General features: G+C 47.7%; 1 protein-coding gene across 1 annotated transcript in view; it reads left to right on the top strand.

Annotated features, from left to right (window-relative positions):
* Positions 1–16,239, top strand: part of RASAL3 (RAS protein activator like 3) — a 105,967-nt gene extending 89,728 nt beyond the window's left edge. The window contains exons 13-18 of the mRNA XM_075577301.1: positions 3,028–3,131; positions 7,790–8,063; positions 9,730–9,846; positions 10,022–10,209; positions 15,552–15,615; positions 16,038–16,239. Coding sequence (XP_075433416.1) covers positions 3,028–3,131; positions 7,790–8,063; positions 9,730–9,846; positions 10,022–10,209; positions 15,552–15,615; positions 16,038–16,157 — 867 coding nt within the window. The 3' untranslated portion in view covers positions 16,158–16,239. The remainder of the gene's footprint in view (positions 1–3,027; positions 3,132–7,789; positions 8,064–9,729; positions 9,847–10,021; positions 10,210–15,551; positions 15,616–16,037) is intronic.
* The last annotated feature ends 3,487 nt before the right edge of the window (positions 16,240–19,726 follow it).

The raw sequence follows: 19,726 nt of genomic DNA, 5'->3' as shown, positions 1-19,726 counted from the left end.
TCCAGAGCAGAGTCAGAGCATGAGAGACAAGTTTTAGTCAATGCAAAGAGAGGAAAAAGAGTTCATGTTTGTAATTTGTTAAAGAGAGAGCAAGTATTCCACAGCAAAAAAGGGAGAGAACCAAGGAGGTAAGCAGGGGATGGACATCAGGTTGCGAGGGGTAGAGATTTTTGAGATTCAGTGATAGAAGAGGTGGGAGTTTAGGGCAAGTGAAAATGGGGTAACGTAGGGGCCAGGGTTTGGAGACGTCTTCTGGGTCCAGAAGGAGTAGGAGATATAGGGAGAGGAGGTGAGAGGAAGTCTACTCGATCTTGCACGGAGAGGAGGTACCGTATGTGGTAGAAGTGAATGCAGGAAGCTGTGGATGTTATGAGTGTAAAGAAGAAGTATAACTCCAGAGACACTTAAAAATACTCACACTTTAAAATTTGAACACTGCATTCCCCCAGCTAAGTCTGGGCTTATAGAGCTAAAAAGTCACATGAAACTAGACGTATTGAAGAGAGCTAAATAGCACCTCACAACGAGGACAAACCATTAAAAAAAACTGTATTGGAGGGGGGGGGGGGGGGTGGGGGGAGTGTCCCATAGTTTAAACCCAGACAGAAATAATCAGATGAACCTACAAATAATCTATAACTCTACAACCATATAAACCTCTGTATAACCCTACAAATCTATTTATAACCCTGCTCATAGCTATTTATCGCTGGGTTAAACAGAGATCTATAAGGTAAGATACGTGTACGGTTAAAAAGAGGTTTGCAGGGTTATAAATAGATTTGTAGTGTTATACAGAGGTCATATCTCTTTATAACCTTGAAAATATATCTAGAACCATTTAAGCCTCTTTAGAACATTATAAATGTCTCTATAACCCTATAAATATTTCCATAATCCTATAAACCTATACACCTTTTTATAGCCTTAAAAATATATTTATAACCCTGTAAACCTCTTTATAATCATATATAATCAATATCTATAAACCGTATAAATCTATGTATAACCCTATACATCTCTTTATAAACATATCTATAACACTATAAATCACTTTATAACCCTAAAAATATTTCCATGACCCTGTGAACCTCTGTAGAACTCTATACATCTCTATATAACCTTATAAATGTCTTCATAACTCTTTAAGTATTTTTAAAAATCATATAAATATATCTCTACAACTTTATAACTCTTGTCACGTACGGCACACGTGTGACACATGACCTGCATATGGGACAAGGGTTAATACACAGCTCTCTAGCAGGCCCACTTTTCACCTTCTGCAAAAAATCCTACAAATGAACAATATCTCCCCTCAATCCGTCCCCATATACCATCTGTCACAAACAACTTATATAGCAACCAGGTCTAATACACATGGTTAATGTACCATTTACTCAATTTCAATCTAATCCGCTGCAACCACACAACAAATATGCAAATAATAAGTGTGTAATATATATATATATATATATATATATATATATATATATATATATATATATATATATATATATATATATATGCAAATACAACTGTATGCTCATCTGCATGTCTTAGGCAGGTCTGCAACCCCGCCTTTCCCCATTATCACCCAGCATACAGCACTTCCACTGCAGCAAGGGATTCTGGGAAATGACATGCAAATGAGCACACAGTGTCACTTTTTGCCTCAAAAACCATTTTTAACATGGTTCCCTATAGGCTGTCTGTGGGTGGTTTTCTGGGTATGCACCTTAACCCTGGCTGTGCTCAAAGCTGTGACCATGCAGCAAGCTTAAGCCTATAGGGAACCATGTTAAAAATGTTTTTTGAGGCAAAAAGTGACACTGTGTGCTCATTTGCATGTCATTTCCCAGAATCCCTTGCTGCAGTGGAAGTGCTGTATGCTGGGTGATAATGGGGAAAGGCGGGGTTGCAGACCTGCCTAAGACATGCAGATGAGCATACAGTTGTATTTGCATATTTGCTTTCCTGTGGAGGGTTTTTGTCACTTTTTTTACTCACAACTTAACTCAGTATTATGGTGTGTATACACACACACACACACACACACACACACACACACACACACACACACACACACACACACACACACACACACACACACACACACACACAGGTCTAAGGTCCCTGTTTATTGATGAAAAACTATGCACTTGACACATAAATAATCAAGTGTTTGGCTTTCTAGTCTCCTTGAAACGATAACAAATATCTAAACTGTATACTTCTAAATAGGTGTCAGTATTTCATAGGATTCCATATTTCATATCTTCTGAGCGGTTGGGTTAGTCATGCCCCTTGGCACTCTGTAGTACCAATCCAGGAATGCTTTGAAAGTACCATTAAAAGTGTCCTGCTTACTGGAGTGTCAATAGAGCTATAAATTTAATCCCATCTCTGGCAAAACAAATGCCCTTATCTCTAGATTCCATCAATCCTATAAAACACAGGCCTGGTCTGGCAGGCCATACAGCAATTTCTTTGTAATTTGTAAGTCAAACTAGCCACATTAACCCTTGAAGTACCAGATTTATTATAATACTTAATATTCCCCGCCATTTTTATTGCATATTTTTATAACACACCATGATGTGCTGGTTCTCCCTCTATGACCTAATAATGATATATGTCACCCTATTAGTCTCTCTAAAACGAATCCTCGCTATGGTTCCACAACTCGCTTTGTCATCCTGTAACTTACTTTATGAAACTAAAACTCCCTCTATGACCCTATAACATATATCTCTATAACTTTCTTTATAACCCTATCATTCTCTGTGTGGTGTAAATTCTGTATACTCCAAAGCGGCCATTTGGGCCATTTTCGGGATTTCATAACTCTCAATGGCCCAGACCTACCGAAGGGTGCTAAGATATAGCACACCTTTACTCCCATGCAAATCCAGTCAAACGAATGGGAGGAAAGGCATGCTAAAGCATAGCACCTTTGTCTGGATATGGGTGTATGACCCTAAAACGCCATCTATAACTCTATCCATCTCTTTACTTCACTCTCAGCAAACCAAGGACCAGCTGGAGCCATTACCCACAATCCTTCAGGCCATAGCGCAGGGACAGCCTGTACCAGCATGCATCACTCAGGGTGCAGCCTACAGCAACAGGTACGTGTGTATTGTACTATATGTATAAGGAGCAGTCAATGTGTAGAAAGCACCAGAGTTGTATACTCACATACACATACACACATAGCCAGCAGTGTATACAGTATGGTTCTGTATATACGCATATATAGTGAAGATTAACGTACGCAATGGGACCGGAGCATGTATGTAAAGCGAAAATGTACTTAAAGTGAAGCACTACCTTTTTTCCCTTTACCGATGCATGAACTGTACTGCAATCGTCATATACGTACATAATACGTACATAAACAACACATTTATAACAGGCTCTGTCGTCTCCCTGCTTGCGCACAGCTTCGGTACAGGTAGGGAGTCTGTATTGCTGTTCAGGACGTGCTGACAGGCGCATGCGTGAGCTGCCGTTTGCCTATTGGGCGATATGTCCTTACTCGCGAGTGTACTTAAAGTGAGTGTCCTTAAACCGGAGTATGCCTGTATAGTGCCAGCGGTGCATATGGCTGTGTGAGTGAATTAATTACATACATAAATGTAACCCCTCCCCCTCCTAAAAGAGTTACTAACAATACTGGTATATGCTGGACCCTGGGTGCTATGGGGATCCATATGTCATAAAGGGGTATTTAAGGAGGAGGGACTGTTCTGGGAGGTTAGGTTCCTACAGGTCCAGAGGAGCGGAGCCTCGGGGAGTGTAGATGGGTATGTTAATAAGGTGACCAGGCCCCCCTGTTTGTTATGTTGCAGATAGGGCCAGTACCCCTTAAGCAAGGAGCCCATAAAGACAGAAAAAGTGTCCTGTACAGTTTCAGTAAGGAATACGGCATGTCATAGAGGGTCTGAAGAAAATGAAGGCCCACAGGTGCCTGCTGATCCACTCTATCTGCGGATCAGTGCTAACGTTCTTCATCAGTCTGTGTGAAAGTCGTAGTTCCCAAATACAGACAGTAAGGTATTGGGTCAAGCCCAATGATACCTATCAGGATTCCCCATAGGGGACTCGAATAGTCGGATCACTATCTAAAGGGTTCCGAAGTGACAAGGGGAGCCAGATCCCACAACTACCCAAGCAACTAAGTCAGAGTACCTCCATCTAAGTGTTAAGAGTGGGCACAGATGGAAGAGAAGTATTTGTGTATGTTTTTGTATAAAACGCTGTACAACCTGTCAAGATACAGTATGTCTGAGCGGTCCCCGAGTTGGAGACACGAATAAATGACTCGTTGTACTATAAAAGCTCCTGGTGCCAATTATTTCACAAGCTTGCTGCCTCATCGCCCCAGCCACCTGAATGCCAACACCCTGAGTCAAGGTAAACCATGCGGAGTAGCCATATAAACACCACACCGATGTAACCTTCCTAGGAAGCCAGGTCGGGAGGGTCACACACACACGTGTAACCCTCCCTGCTTGGCTCCCTAGGGAGGTTACATCACTATAGTGGTGTATTAGACATTCACATAGATTTCCCTTGTCTCGGGGTGCTGCTGTGGCCGGCAGGGTGATGGAAAAGTTGGGCGCCAGGAGTTTTATAGTACAACGTAAATCTTTATTTATGTTCCCATGCTTGGGAACACTGCAATCACAGGCACAGGTAGATTTACATTGTTGTACTTCATTTCATCCATTCTCCCATCACTCTTAAGATGGGTCTTCCCCGAGTGCCCACTCTTAACACTCGTGGGAGGTGCATTTACTTGTACGTTACAGACAATCATTTGGGGGACCGGGCCACCCTTCTTATTCATATTCTTATTGTCCCTTTTACTATGAGCCCATGCCGAGATCCTGTCCTGTCCTGTACAACGTTACGGTTGCTTTCCAACCAGTGCTTTGGGACTGCTACTTCCTCATGGGGTACTGAATAGGACTGACCCCCAAACATCCTGGGGGCACTTCTGCTTGGCCACTGAGGCATGTCTGCATTCCCGTAACATGCTCTTCTCTGTTTTAGCCACACTATTGGGCTCTATTGTATTGTATTGTATGTCTTTATTTATATAGCGCCATTAATGTACATAGCGCTTCACAGTAGTAATACATGTGGTAATCCAATAAATAACAGATAATATAAATAACAGGTCATGGGAATAAGTGCTTTAGACATAAAAGTAACATTAAGGAAGAGGAGTCCCTGCCCCGAGGAGCTTACAGTCTAATTGGTAGGTAGGGAGAACGTACAGAGACAGTAGGAGGGAGTTCTGGTAAGTGTGTCTGCAGGGGGCCAAGCTTATGTATCATGTGTTCAGAATATCCACAGTGCTATTCATATGCTTCTTTAAGCAAGTGTGTCTTAAGGTGGGTCTTAAAGGTGGATAGAGAGGGTGCTAGTCGGGTACTGAGGGGAAGGGCATTCCAGAGGTGTGGGGCAGAAAGTGAGAAAGGTTTAAGGCGGGAGAGGGCTTTAGATACAAAGGGGGTAGAAAGAAGACATCCTTGAGAAGAACGCAAGAGTCTGGATGGTGCATAGCGAGAAATTAGGGCTGAGATGTAAGGAGGGGCAGAAGAGTGTAAAGCTTTAAAAGTGAGGAGAAGAATGGAGTGTGAGATGCAGGATTTTTATCGGAAGCCAGGAGAGGGATTTCATGAGGGGAGATGCTGAGACAGATCTAGGAAAGAGTAAAGTGATTCTGGCAGCAGCGTTTAGGATAGATTGTAGGGGAGACAGGTGAGAGGCAGGAAGGCCGGACAGCAGGAGGTTACAGTAATCAAGACGGGAGAGAATGAGGGCCTGAGTCAGAGCTCTATCTAAAACAATAAAAGGGGGGCCTGATTTATACTATACTTTGGGGAATATTTTCCCTCCCTCTACTCTCTGAAGCCTCTCTCTTTCTTCTATGCTGGAACCCTCCCCCAGAATCCTCTGCTCCTATCTTTTATATCTTATATGACACACTCTCACTGTTAACGCCTAATTTACTTTAGTACCCAACATCGGGAGGGGGTTACACATACATAAATAATGTATAGATATGAAGTGCACTTCAGTGGTGAAGATACTGTAGTAATAGAAATGGATAGTCTTATATTTTTAAGGCGCATCCAGTCTGATTAAAAGATGTTAACAGTAACTCTTGGTGCCTACAGTAGTTGCTGGTTCTTGTTGCAGAGAAACTCTGTCTCACCTCAATATATAAAAAAAGAAACTATGTTGTGAAAAAAACAGAATGCAACACACAAGAAGCACCATGAAATATAGCCGAATTTAATGACAAATAAATCAAGAAATTCTTTAAAAATGATATAGAAAGTGATGCACCGAAAAGTGAGCGTCTTAAAATAAAGCTTCCCTGAGCAAAGTCTTGATATTCCGTCCCCGTCTCTGCTGGATCCGTTGGCGTCTATTAAAAGCTAGCAGGGCAGGGGTCTCAAACGCAGTCCTCAAGGGCCACCAACAGGCCAGCTTTTATGGATATCCATGCTTCAGCATAGGTTCAGCACGGATTGAGCCACCTGTGCTGAAGCCGGAATATCCATAAAAACTGGCCTGTTGATGCCCCTTTGAGGACAGAGTTGGAGACCCCTGTAGTAGAAACTCTCTCTACTAGATGTTAAAAGGCACCAGAGCCAGCAAAGACTAGAGAGGACCTCCAAGACTTTGCTCAGGGAAGCTTTATTTTAAGACGCTCACTTTTCGGTGCATCACTTTCTCTATCATTTTTAAAGTATTTCTTGATTAATGGTCATTAAATGTGGCTATATTTCATGGTGCTTCTTGTGTTTTGCGCTTCTTTTTATTTTTTTTCACCACACGCACAGTACCAGCTGTGTATATGGCTCTGTATATACAGATGTATCAGACGTTATTGCACCCGTTACGTGGCGGTATGTTGGACCGTTATTTAACAGTAGTGCTATTGAAAACAATGGCTAAGGAGATAACACACGTGATCTAATGTATTATTTTGTGCTAACTCACGTTAACAGGGGTAATAACGTATGTGTGTGTGTGTGTACAGTATACATACATACATACATACATACACACTAATTATATATATTTAAGCAAAATGGCTGCACACAGAGTGTGATATGCCCATGATGTGGCAAAGTGGTGCTCGGTAAAGGGAGAGAGATGTAAGTCAAGATGAAGCACCAGAGTGATCTAGTATACCCAGGGCTGGCGTGATGACGGTTCCATCAGTAACACTGCACCGAGCCCCGCAGTACAGAGGGCCCCGCGCCCTTCCACACCACAATTAAACTGAATGCAGAGGGAGAGCGCGGGGACCTCTGTAACTCTCTTACCTTATCCTTCGCCATCTCTTACCTGCAGGGTCCCTCATCATGGCGCCGAGCCGGCAAAATAGTGCCGCGCTGCCATGACAATGCCATGCCCCGTTGTCGTGGCAACGGCCTTTCGCCGTGGCGGCGCCATGACGAGGGACCCTGCAGGAAGGAGATGGAGAAGGAGAAGGTAAGAGGCCCCCGCACCACATGTCCCTGCACCGAGCCCCGAGTATACCAGCACAGCACTTGCAAAAGATGGGTAATTTATTAGACGTCAGGCTTTTGTCAGCATTCTGGACCAATAAATGACACTTCTTTTGCAACAATTGTGCAGTACTGGTATACTACATTAGATCCCTCTGGTGATTTATCTTGAGATGTACAGGAGATATATATATATATCGCACCGGCGGTGTATGTGGCGCTGTATACAGATGTGTATAATATCACAGGCAGGAGGAGGGGGATGAGCCTGACTTTGTAGCCCCGAGGGACCTGTGCAAGCTCCGCCCCCTGGTGATCAAGAGCCAATCGATGACCAACCTGATGAGGGAGCGTCTGGCACCACCCCTGAAGAGCGAAGAGAGGGAGAAAAGAGCCAGACGTCATGTGATCCGCACGCAGAGCGTCCCATCCCAGGGCAGAGCCGGGCGAGAGCGCAGGGAGGGGGCCGAGACTGCCACAGGAGAAGAGAAAGTGGAGGAGGGGAGAGAGACCGCTGTACAGGTGAGAGATAGAAGGGAGGGGAGTGTAGGAAGTAGAGAGAAGAGAAACAGAAGGTGAGGGAGAAAGAGAGAGAAGGCAAAGGGAGAGAGAGCGCGAGCACAGAGAGAGAGCATGAAGGAGAGAGAGAGAGAGAGCGAAGGAGAGAGAGCGAAGGAGAGAGAGAGCGAAGGAGAGAGAGAGCGAAGGAGAGAGAGAGAGCAAAGGAGAGAGAGAGCGAAGGAGAGACAGAGAGAGTGAAGGAGAGAGAGAGAGCACGCGAAGGAGAGAGCGCGAAGGAGAGAGAGCGAAGGAGAGAGGGAGAACGAGCGAAGGAGAGAGCGCGAAGGAGAGAGAGTGAGCGAAGGAGAGAGCGCGAAGGAGAGAGCGCGAAGGAGTGAGAGAGAGAGCGAAGGAGAGAGAGAGCGCGTGAAGGAGAGAGAGAGAGCGAAGGAGAGAGAGAGCGCGCAAAGGGGAGAGAGAGAGAGCAAAGGAGAGAGAGAGCGCGAAGGAGAGAGAGAGAGCGCGCGAAGGAGAGAGAGCGCGAAGGAGAGAGAGAGCGCGAAGGAGAGAGAGAGCGCGAGCGAAGGAGAGAGAGAGAGAGCGAAGGAGAGAGCGCGAAGGAGTGAGAGAGAGAGCGAAGGAGAGAGAGTGCGAAGGAGAGAGAGAGAGCGAAGGAGAGAGAGAGAGCGCGCGAAGGAGAGAGAGAGCAAAGGAGAGAGAGCGCGAAGGAGAGAGACCGCGAAGGAGAGAGAGCGCGAGGGAGAGAGAGCGCGAGAGCGAAGGAGAGCGAGAGAGCGAAGGAGAGCGAGAGAGTGAACGAGAGCGTGAAGGAGAGCGAGCGAAGGAGAGAGAGAGAGCGAGAGAGCGCGCGAAGGTGCGAGAGAGGGAGCGCGAAGGAGAGAGCGAGCACGAAGGAGAGAGAGCGAGCGCAAAGGAGAGAGAGAGCGAGCGCGAAGGAGAGAGAGAGCGCACTAAGGGGGGAGAGAGAGAGGAGAGACAGAGAAGGAGAGATGAAAGATAGGAGAGGAGAGCTAGAGAAAGATAGATAGGAGAGCTAGAGAAAGATAGGAGAGAGATAGGATCGGAGAGCGAGAGAAAGGTCGGGGATAGGAGAGAGGAGAGGGTAGGAGATAGGAGAGAGGAGAGGGAAGTAGAGAGGAGAGAGGAGAGGGTAATAGAGAGAAAAAGGGGAATGTAGTGGGTAGAGAAACACCTGATGATAAAAGAACACTTTTGAGCGCATTCACGTCTGAGACAAGTCCACAAACCTGCCTTACTCCATAATCGCACTGCATGCAGTGCATGCCCTGCAGCAAAGCATTCTGGGTAACGACATGCAAATGAGCACTCGCACTGTGTCACTTTATGCAAAAAGTATTTTTCGTCTCTTTTTTTCTTTTTTTTTTTACACACCATAACTTACTTGTGTATTTGGTGGGAAAGAAAGTGAGTGACAGAGAGATAGAGAGAGAAGAATGGAGAAAGGGGGAAGAGTGGAGAGGAGGTAGAGACAGAGCGAAAAAGCAGGAGAGTGTGGCACAGAAGAGAGCGACAAGGAGAAAGAGGAAAAAAGGGGGACAGAACGAGGAAAAGAGGGATGAAGAGAGAGAGAGAGAGAGAGAGAGAGAGAGAGAGAGAGAGAGAGAGAGAGAGAGAGAGAGAGAGAGACAGACTTTCTCCGTTTCAGAGGAGAACACGAACAAGACCCGCCTCCACTCTTCCCCGACGGAAATCCACCGTGCCCTGGTGCAGGAACGAAGAGTTACCCCTCGTGGGGCAAGAGACTGCAGAAACACCTGGACAGGTATGAGAGGGCAGGAGGCTGGCACTGCCGCTGCCCACGGTGTGTGTAAAGGGGATGGCTGGCGCTGCCCGCGTTGTACCTGTGCTGTGTGTACATGGAGGGTGTAGCAATCTGTATATGACGGGGGGGGAGGCACTGCTCCTGGTACCCTATCTCTCTCTCTCTTGCCCTATAGGAGCCCCAACTGCAGGAGATGAGGGGACAGATAGCAGAAAACCAGGGCAAGCAGAAGGACCTGGAGAGTCAGCTACTCGCCGTCGTGGGGCAGGTGCAGGAGGCGCTGGGGCAGTTGGCAAAGGCGGAGGAGGCCCAGGAGTTATTAAGAGCCGAGATGGCAGGGCAGCTGGGCCAGATAATGAGAAGGTCTGTCAGAGGAAAACCCTCTTTTAAGAACACTCTCCTTTATCATAACATTTCCCTCTTTATTAGAACACTTCCCTCTTTAACATAAACACCCCCTCTTTTTAAGAATCCCTCCTCTTGATGAGATCTTCATTCTTTATAGAAACACCCTCCACTTTAGAAGGACACCCCCCTCTTCGTACAGTAAGGGCACCCACCCTCTTTGTACAGTAAAGACGCCCACCCTCTTTGTACAGTAAGTGCGCCCACCCTCTTTGTACAGAAAGGACACCCCACTCTTTGTACAGTAAGGACACCCCCACTCTTTGTACAGTAAGGACACCCCCACTCTTTGTACAGTAAGGACACCCCACTCTTTGTACAGTAAGGACACCCCCACTCTTTGTACATTAAGGACACCCCACTCTTTGTACAGTAAGGACACCCCCACTCTTTGTACAGTAAGGACACCCCCACTCTTTGAACAGTAAGGACACCCCCACTCTTTGTACAGTAAGGACACCCCCACTCTTTGTACAGTAAGGACACCCCCACTCTTTGTACAGTAAGGACACCCCCACTCTGTACAGTAAGGACACCCCCACTCTGTACAGTAAGGACACCCCACTCTTTGTACCGTAAGGACACCCCCACTCTTTGTACAGTAAGGACACCACCACTCTTTGTACAGTAAGGACACCCCCACTCTTTGTACAGTAAGGACACCCCCACTCTTTGTACAGTAAGGACACCCACCTTCTTTATAAGTATTCCATTAACCTTCAGTCTTTGGAATACAGGTTAAAATCTTAACTTTACGTCGAACCCTCGTCTGTCCCAATCAGCCTTGTTACAATTTACAACTCCTTGCCTCCTCCCTTGCTCTTCCTGTACGACGAGGCTTACCGTACACCAACCCCCCCCCCCCCCCCCTCCGTAATCTACACGTTTGTTATGCTCTTGCACTTGTACAGCTGAATGCCTCTGGGAGGGTTTCCTTCACTACAAATTCCTCTTGCCCTGCTTTAACTCTGGTCTTTTTCTTGCCAAACAGAGCCACGTTTCCTCTCTAATAAAACATGCACAAATCTAACCCACGCTTCTTCCTTTGACTTCCTCCTTTGGCCTCATTCTACAACATGCTGCTCTCCTTCCACTACACCACAACACTTTCCAATTTCAAGGGCAAGGTACGAGCTAGCCGCCGAGAAATCTTCTCTGTCCCTTCCACACTTCTATTCTTCCTAATCATCTTCTTTCTGCCTTGAAACCTATTTTTTCCAGTTAGAAGAATGAGTGTCTCCGCTGCTCTTCTCAACCTCCACCACCTGGAACTTCCACCCCCTCCCATCTCCTGAAGCCTCTCCCTTCTACTCTATAAAATTCTCTTCCACTCTTTTAGGGCTGTACACTCTTCTCACCCTCCTTTATACTGGGCATAAAGATTTCTGTTGGCGGCCCTGCTTCCTACCAATGGAACTCTCTTCTGCTCAATATTTGTCAAGCATCTTCACATTCCATTTTTAAATCCCAGCTGAAGATTCCCCTCCTAATGTTTCTGTACGTCTTCCAATTTACCACTTTTACAATTGTAAACTGTTTTCGGCAGTCTCCCTTTGCCTTGGATTATCATCGACTTGCTGCTCTTACCCCTACCGTTTCTAATTCACTTTCCTGAGAGTGCCATTTGGTGAAGGGCTGCTTGATTATTGCCTCCTCATTATAAAAAAAAATCCCCTCTTCAGAAGAACACCCCTTTTAATGAAAACACCCCCTCTTTATAAAAACAACCTCTTCCTCAGAACCCCCATTTATAAGAACACTCCCTCTCTACGAGAACGCTCTCTTTTTTAAAAGATCATTCCCCTCTTTATACAAACACCCCTTCCATCTTTAAAGAAACACCCCTTTATAAGAACACTCCCTCATCATCATCCTCTCAGCTCACCCTACAACTTGCCCCGTTCATCCTATTCTCTCACAACTCCTCCACTCCCTCTCTGGCGCACTAAGCCCCACTCTAACTTTTTTTTTTAACCCCTCTCTCTAACTACCTCCCTATCTCTCTTCTCCCCTTTGCATCTAAGCTACTTGAGCGACTTGTAAACAACCACCTGACACTCTTTCGCTTCTCCAACTCCTGACTTGATTCTTTAGAATCTGGTCTCCGTCCTTTACACTCCACTGAGACGGCACTAACAAAAGTTGCCAATGACCTACTCACAGCTAAGTCTAAGGGTCACTTCTCATTACTAATTATCCTGGATCTCCCTGCTGCCTTCTACACTGTTGATCAAGGAGTGGGACAATTTGCCACGGCTGTTTCGCCACAGGATTTAGACTTTTTATGGGTTTGTTTTTTTAGGGATTAAAAGGTTAGGATTATGGTTAGGTGTGAAGGTCAAAAAATGTGTAGAGGTTAAGGTTAGGAACATTAGTATTAGGGGTTAGCGATAAGTGTTGTTGGGATTAAAGTTAGGGGTTCAAGTTAGGATTAGAGGTTAAGGTCCTAGGTTGCAGCTATCAACATTACCCAAAATGGCCTGGACCCCGTGGTTCAGCTGTAGTGGTGAATGGACCTGGTGGCCAAGGCTAACTGTCCTAGTTCCGTTGATCACCCCCTTCTCCTGCACACTCTCCACTCAATTTGCCTCTGTGACACCGCCCTCTCCTGGTTCATGTCCTACCTATCCAACTGCTATTTCAGTGTTTCTTTCTCTGGTATCTTCTCCTCCTCTTCACTCCCTCTTTCTATAAGGCTCCCACAAGGTTCTGTCCTTTGCCCTCTCCTATTCTCACTCTACATGTCTTCTCTTGGTGAACTAATACAATCTGTTGTCTTTCAGTCTCATCTTTATGCCGATGACACACAAATTTACCTCTCCTCCCGACCCTCTCCCCCTCTCTTGTCCCGCACCTCCAACTGTCTCGCCATAATCGCCTCCTTGATGTCTCAGTTACCTTAAGCTTAACATGTCCAAAACAGAACTAATACTCTTCCACCCTTCCACTACCACCCTTACACCCAACTCTCCCTCACTGTCAATAATACTATGATCTCTTCAACATCCCAAGACCGCTGTCCAAGGCTGCGGCCCCATTACCTTCTACAGCGCACGCCTCCGCGTGCGCCGTGCGTTCAAGCACCACCCCCCCAGTCAGTCCGGTCCCAGTTATTACCTTGTCGTGCACATTTCCCCAGCGGTGCGCGACAGGTTTTCAGTAAAGACTGTGAAATTTAGTTTAAAGTATGCGGTTCAGCCAACGAGAGCGAACCAACCGCGTGAGGTCATGGCCACGCCCCTACAAACTGCCCACCACGCCCCCTCCCATCGCAAACTCTCCCTCTGTCCCAGGTCCGCAGATCGCGGTGCAGCGTGCGCATGCTACAGTGCTGACTGGGACCGCACCCTAAGGTTAGGGCCCCACTGCCTGTGCAGCCGAGTTCCCCAGTCTGCAGTGAGCTGCAGGGGAAAAGACGGGGGGAGGGGGTGACGGGTGCGCAGCCATAACGTCACCCGGCAAATTCGCCCTCATTGGCTGAACCACTGGGGGGCGTGGCCTAGCGCTCTGTCGTTAGTTCCAATCTCAATATTTGGGTCTGCCTCAAAAACTCACCGCGCAGCGCGGCGGCCGCCCCTCGCAGTAGGCCCAGCCCCATTGAGGGCCGACTCTTGTCCCCGCCATAGCAAGCGCTGCAGCAGCCAGCGGGGACCAAGCCTAGGGCTGCGGTCCCAGTCGGTACTGTTGACCGCACGCCCAGCGGGGGGGGGCGGCCCGTGCACAGCGCTAATCACGATCTCCGGGGGCGTGGTGGGTGGTTTGCGGGGGCGTGGCCATGACCTCACACGGCTGGTTCGCCCTCATTGGGTGAACCGCCGGCAGGGGCGTGGCCACGCCTCCGTCGCATGTTCTAAACTCAAATTTCATTGAGTTTAAAAAACCTGGCAGTATGGCGCGGCTGCACCTTCAGCGGGAAGGTGCGTACTGGGCCCAGCCCCATTGAGGGGCGGTGCTTATACGCACAGCGCACGCCGAGGCGTGCGCTGTAGCAGTCACTGGGACCGCAGCCCAAGGGTCATCTTTGACTCTGCCCTCTCCTTCATTCCTCACATTTGCTCCCTCGCTCAGTCCTGCCGTCCAGGACTTTTACACCAGGGATCAAGTTGCCAGACAGAAACACAAGAGTTTATCAAATTAATTTATAGGAAAAAAGTATCCACAACTGACATATAAACAGACAACACATACTCACAACTGGGGAAACCCTGCAGGGCTAGTCGCAGGGACCTCAGATCTCAGTACTCATCCCAGCGGCGGATTTCAAAACCACACAGCTGTGGCGCGAGCCTCCTTACCTGCTGCCCCTCCACGCCTTCTGAACCGCAGCTTAAAATGATGCGACGGACGTCGCGCACGGAGTCACGTTGCCATGCTAACGCGACGTAATTTGACGCTGCGACGTCACGTTGCCGTGACGTCCGTGGCATCATTTGACGCTGCGGTTCAGGAGGAGGAGGTGGGCAGGTAAAGGAGGCGGCTAAATGACTTCCCATAAGGCCCGATAGGCCAGAGAGTGCGGCAAAATTATATAGGGGCGGACATTTTTGCCACCCCCAAATCTTGCCGCCCTATGCCCGGGCCTAAAGGGAAATCTGCCACTAACTCATCCCCAAATATATCCCTATATGCCCCCTACATCCGCCATTTGTCCTGCCTCCTCTCACTCCCGCCTACAAGACTTCTCACGTGCTGCCCCGTCTCTCTGGAATTCCCTAGCACGCACCGTCAGGCTCTCCCCCGCCAGCTTTCACACATCCAACAACCCAAAATCCTCCCCCCACCCCCCACTGGGACCAGCTGTGCAGCTCGACCAAACTCCACGCCAACACCCCCAATCCTCAATGGGACCAGCTGTGCGGCTGGACCCTACTCCACCCCACATCGAGCAGCCACTATACCTTTTATTTCAGCACTGCCCCCTAGTCCCTCTACATTGTAAGCTCTCACATGCAGGGTCCCCCTTACGTTTTGTATCTGTTTGCGCTTGTTTGTCCTTATTTGGTATGCAATTCTGTAAAAAACCCTCTTTATAAGAACATTCCCCTCCTTATTAGAACCCCCCCCACACTAATTATAAGGACACCCCTCTTTTTATAAGAACATCTTCATAAATATAGGAACTCTCTCTGTAAAAGAACACTTATAAGAACACCTCTTTATGAGAACACTTGCTTTTTATATGAACACCCCCTTTTTACAAGAACCCTCCCCTCTTTATAAGAACACATCCTCTTTATATGAAGACCCCATCTTTGCAATACTTCCCTCTTTATTAAAGAGCTCTGCTGTGTATATTCCAGGCTTGATGTTTTAGAGATTCAGAAGGTGATGCCGCCAGACCCCGGGGAGAGGATCGCAGCTCTGGTAAGAAAACTATAAGACTGTACAACTCAGGAGGGTGGGAATACGGAGCCTGTCACCTCTAGGACTGGATGTGGCTAGAACCTGGCACCTCTAGAACTGGATGGGGATACAGAGCCTGGCACCTCTAGGACAGGTCAGGGAATATGGTTCCTGGCACCTTCAGGGATGGGTGTTGGGTGGAGATACAGGGCCTGGCACCTCTAGGGCTGACAGGGAGTATAAAATAGAGCCTGACATCTCTAGGGCTGGACACGGTGGGAGGAGAGGAAAATAGAGCCCGATACCTCTAAGGCTGGATTGGTGTGGGGGGGGGGGGGGGGTTGGAAATAAAGCCCCACACCTCTAGGGTTGGACAGGGGAATACAGAGCCCGGAACATCTAGGACTATAAGACTATATTGACCACCTGTCTTACGCTTAAAGGAGAAGCGCCTGTCTGATCTGGAGAGGGAGTCCAGGGGTGGAACAGGCCATGCCTGCCCCCCCAAGGAGGGAGAAGACCAGGAAGAGGACACCCCGCAACCAACACCCACACCAACCTAGACATCACAGACACAGCTTAGATAGAGACTCCCCCTGCACAGAGTCCTAAAGGAAACCAGAATAAAGAAGCACTGAATCACAACCTTGCATTGTGTATGCTGTGTATACATGGAGGGTGAAGCAGTATATGTGGGGGAGGATGGCACTGCTGATGCCTGCGCTGTATATACATGGAGGGTGAAGCAGTGTATGTGGGGGAGGATGGCACTGCTGATGCCTGCGCTGTGTATACATGGAGGGTGAAGCAGTGTATGTGGGGGAGGATGGCACTGCTGATGCCTGCGCTGTGTATACATGGAGGGTGAAGCAGTGTATGTGGGGGAGGATGGCACTGCTGATGCCTGCGCTGTGTATACATGGAGGGTGAAGCAGTGTATGTGGGGGAGGATGGCACTGCTGATGCCTGCGCTGTGTATACATGGAGGGTGAAGCAGTGTATGTGGGGGAGGATGGCACTGCTGATGCCTGCGCTGTGTATACATGGAGGGTGAAGCAGTGTATGTGGGGGAGGATGGCACTGCTGATGCCTGCGCTGTGTATACATGGAGGGTGAAGCAGTATGTGTGGGGGAGGATGGCACTGCTGATGCCTGCGCTGTGTGTACATGGAGGGTGAAGCAGTGTATATGGGGGAGGATGGCACTGCTGATGCCTGCGCTGTGTATACATGGAGGGTGAAGCAGTGTATGTGGGGGAGGATGGCACTGCTGATGCCTGCGCTGTGTATACATGGAGGGTGAAGCAGTGTATGTGGGGGAGGATGGCACTGCTGATGCCTGCGCTGTGTATACATGGAGGGTGAAGCAGTATATGTGGGGGAGGATGGCACTGCTGATGCCTGCGCTGTGTATACATGGAGGGTGAAGCAGTGTATATGGGGGAGGATGGCACTGCTGATGCCTGCGCTGTGTATACATGGAGGGTGAAGCAGTGTATGTGGGGGAGGATGGCACTGCTGATGCCTGCGCTGTGTATACATGGAGGGTGAAGCAGTGTATGTGGGGGAGGATGGCACTGCTGATGCCTGCGCTGTGTATACATGGAGGGTGAAGCAGTGTATGTGGGGGAGGATGGCACTGCCCGCACTGTACCTGGGCTGTGTATACATGGAGGGTGAAGCAGTACGGAGGGTGTAGTAGTGCGTGCACTCTCACCGAGAGGCAGTCCCACTCATTGGAGGGCAATCTCATTTATTGGCTCATTGGAATCGCTCACTGGAGAAGAGTCTCACTCATTATTGGGTACTCTCAAATTTGAGAATTAAAAGGCAGTCTCACTCATGGTCATGCAGTCTCATTCTTTGGAAAGGCAGTCTCACTCAATTGAAGGCAGTCTTAAATCACTGGAGGACAAATCTGATTCATTACAAAACAGTCTCTCTCATTGGAAGGCACGATTATAAAGAAACAGTTTCACTTGTTGGAAAGCAGTCTCATTTAAAAGCAGCCTCGATCATTGGAAGAGTCTCATTAAGAGGCAGTCTCACTCATTAGAACACAGTCTTTTTTAGACATTCTCACTCATAAGCAAGTCTCATTCATTAGAAGGCAGTCTTACTCAATAAAACGACAGTCTCTCTTTGTAAGACACTCGCTCAATACAAGGACATCTCTCTCCTTCAAAGGCACTCTCACTAATAATAAAGCAGTCTCTCATTAGAAGGCAGTCTCGCTCAAAGTGGCCACTCTCTTACTGAAAGGCCGTCTAACATATTTTAAAGGCAGTCTCTGTCAATAAAAGATGTTATCATTAGGATACAATCACCACTTATTAGAGGGCAGTCTAAGGCCTGTAATATAGTGCACGCACGGGTGTCTATGATAATTGCCCTGTGAGGCTGATGGTGCTATAGTTGAGACGCGCAAGCGCACGTCCATGAGTGGTGGCGCGGAAGATCAGAGGAAATACAAGAAATTTGTATTTTCGCGCTGATGCCACGTCGCTGTGAGCCAATCACAGTTCGGCCTAACGCTGTGACGTCAGAGCCACGCCTTCTAGTCACGCGCGTCACCGCTTGCCCTATAGGCACTAAACGTTGTGCACGCCACGTGCACATGCAACGCCGTGCGCGCGCCCACTACATTACAAGCCTAAGTCCATGGTGCAGGCGCGCGACGGAGTGCAAGGCCTCGTGCGCGCCTGTCAGCCAGGCGAACTGTGGACTACAGATCCTCGCGATGGGAAGGCGTGTCGGAGGTGTGGCCGATGACGCCACGGAGTTGGTTCGCCCTCATTGGGCGAATCGCTCGCGTGACCCTGGCCATCGCGAAACAAAGACAAAAAAAAAATGTGTCACACGAAAAAACCCCGCCGTCGCTCATGTGCACGGATGTGTCCATGGGCCCATCGAGTCAATGTGTTTGATAGCAGCGCTGTCGCAAGCGTTGTCGCTCCAAGCATGGACGTGGCCTGACTCATTACAAAGTACGCTCCTGCCATTGCAGGGCCATGTCACTCAAACAGTCCCAAAGGATAGTCTCGTTATAAGGCAATCTCTCACTTTGGAAGTCAGTCTTAAAATGAAAGGACTCTCACTTGTCGGAAAGCAGTCTCCAATTACAGAGGCAGTCTTACTAAAGGTGCCAGTCTCTCATTGGAAAGCAGTCTAACTTATTTGAGAGCCTCAATCATCGGAAGACAATGTCATTTTGGGAAGCAGTCTCACTCAACGGAAGGCATTCGTATATATGGAAACCGTCTCACTCTTTAGAAGGCCGTCTCACTCAAGGAGACCAGTCTCTTATTGGAAATCAGTCTCAATTATTACAAGGCAGTCTCACTTAATGGAGGACACATTAATTAGAGGGCATTCTCATTCACTAAAAAGGCAGTCTCAATCAAGTAGGTTAGTCTCTTATTGGAACTCAGTCTAAATTATTTCAAGGCAGTCCCAATTAATAGGAGACACTTATTAGAGGGCAATCTCACAGATTAGACTGTTTCAATCAATAAAGGACAGTCTCACTATAAGACTCTCACCCATTCAGAGGGCAGTCTCAATCATTTGCAGACAGTCTCACTCATTGGAAGGAAATTTCACTCAAGGAGGCCAGTTAGTTATTGGAAATCAGTCTTGTTGAGTTATTCATTGTAATGCATCTATAAAGGCACTCTCACTCATTGGGAGAGCAATCGCCCATTTGGGAGACATTCGCACTCATTGAAGGTCAGTCTCATTCAATAAAAAGGTCAGTCTCTTTGGAAGGCAGTCACACATTGAAAGACAAGTCTCATTCAACAAAGTACAGTCTTATTGGAAGACAGACAATCTCTCACCGAACAATCTCATTCACTGGAGGCCAGTCTCACTCCACAAAGTACAGGTCTTATTGGAAGACAGTCTCTAATTGAAAGGCAGTCTCTCTCACCGTGCTCATTTACGGAAGCAGTCTCACTTGTTGGAAAGCAGACATTCACTAAGCAGTCACACAGGACAGTCTTATGCAAAAACGATCTACATTACCAGACAGTCTGACTCATTACAAGACAATGTAACTCAGAGCAGTGTCATTTATTACAGAGCAGTGTAACTCACTGGAATGCAGTCTCAGTCATTGAATTGCAGTCTCA

This window comes from Ascaphus truei, chromosome 20, assembly GCF_040206685.1.
Source record: "Ascaphus truei isolate aAscTru1 chromosome 20, aAscTru1.hap1, whole genome shotgun sequence".
Taxonomy (NCBI): Eukaryota; Metazoa; Chordata; class Amphibia; order Anura; family Ascaphidae; genus Ascaphus; species Ascaphus truei.
Note: the sequence above shows the minus strand (reverse complement) of the source record. Positions and strands in the feature narration are given on the sequence as shown.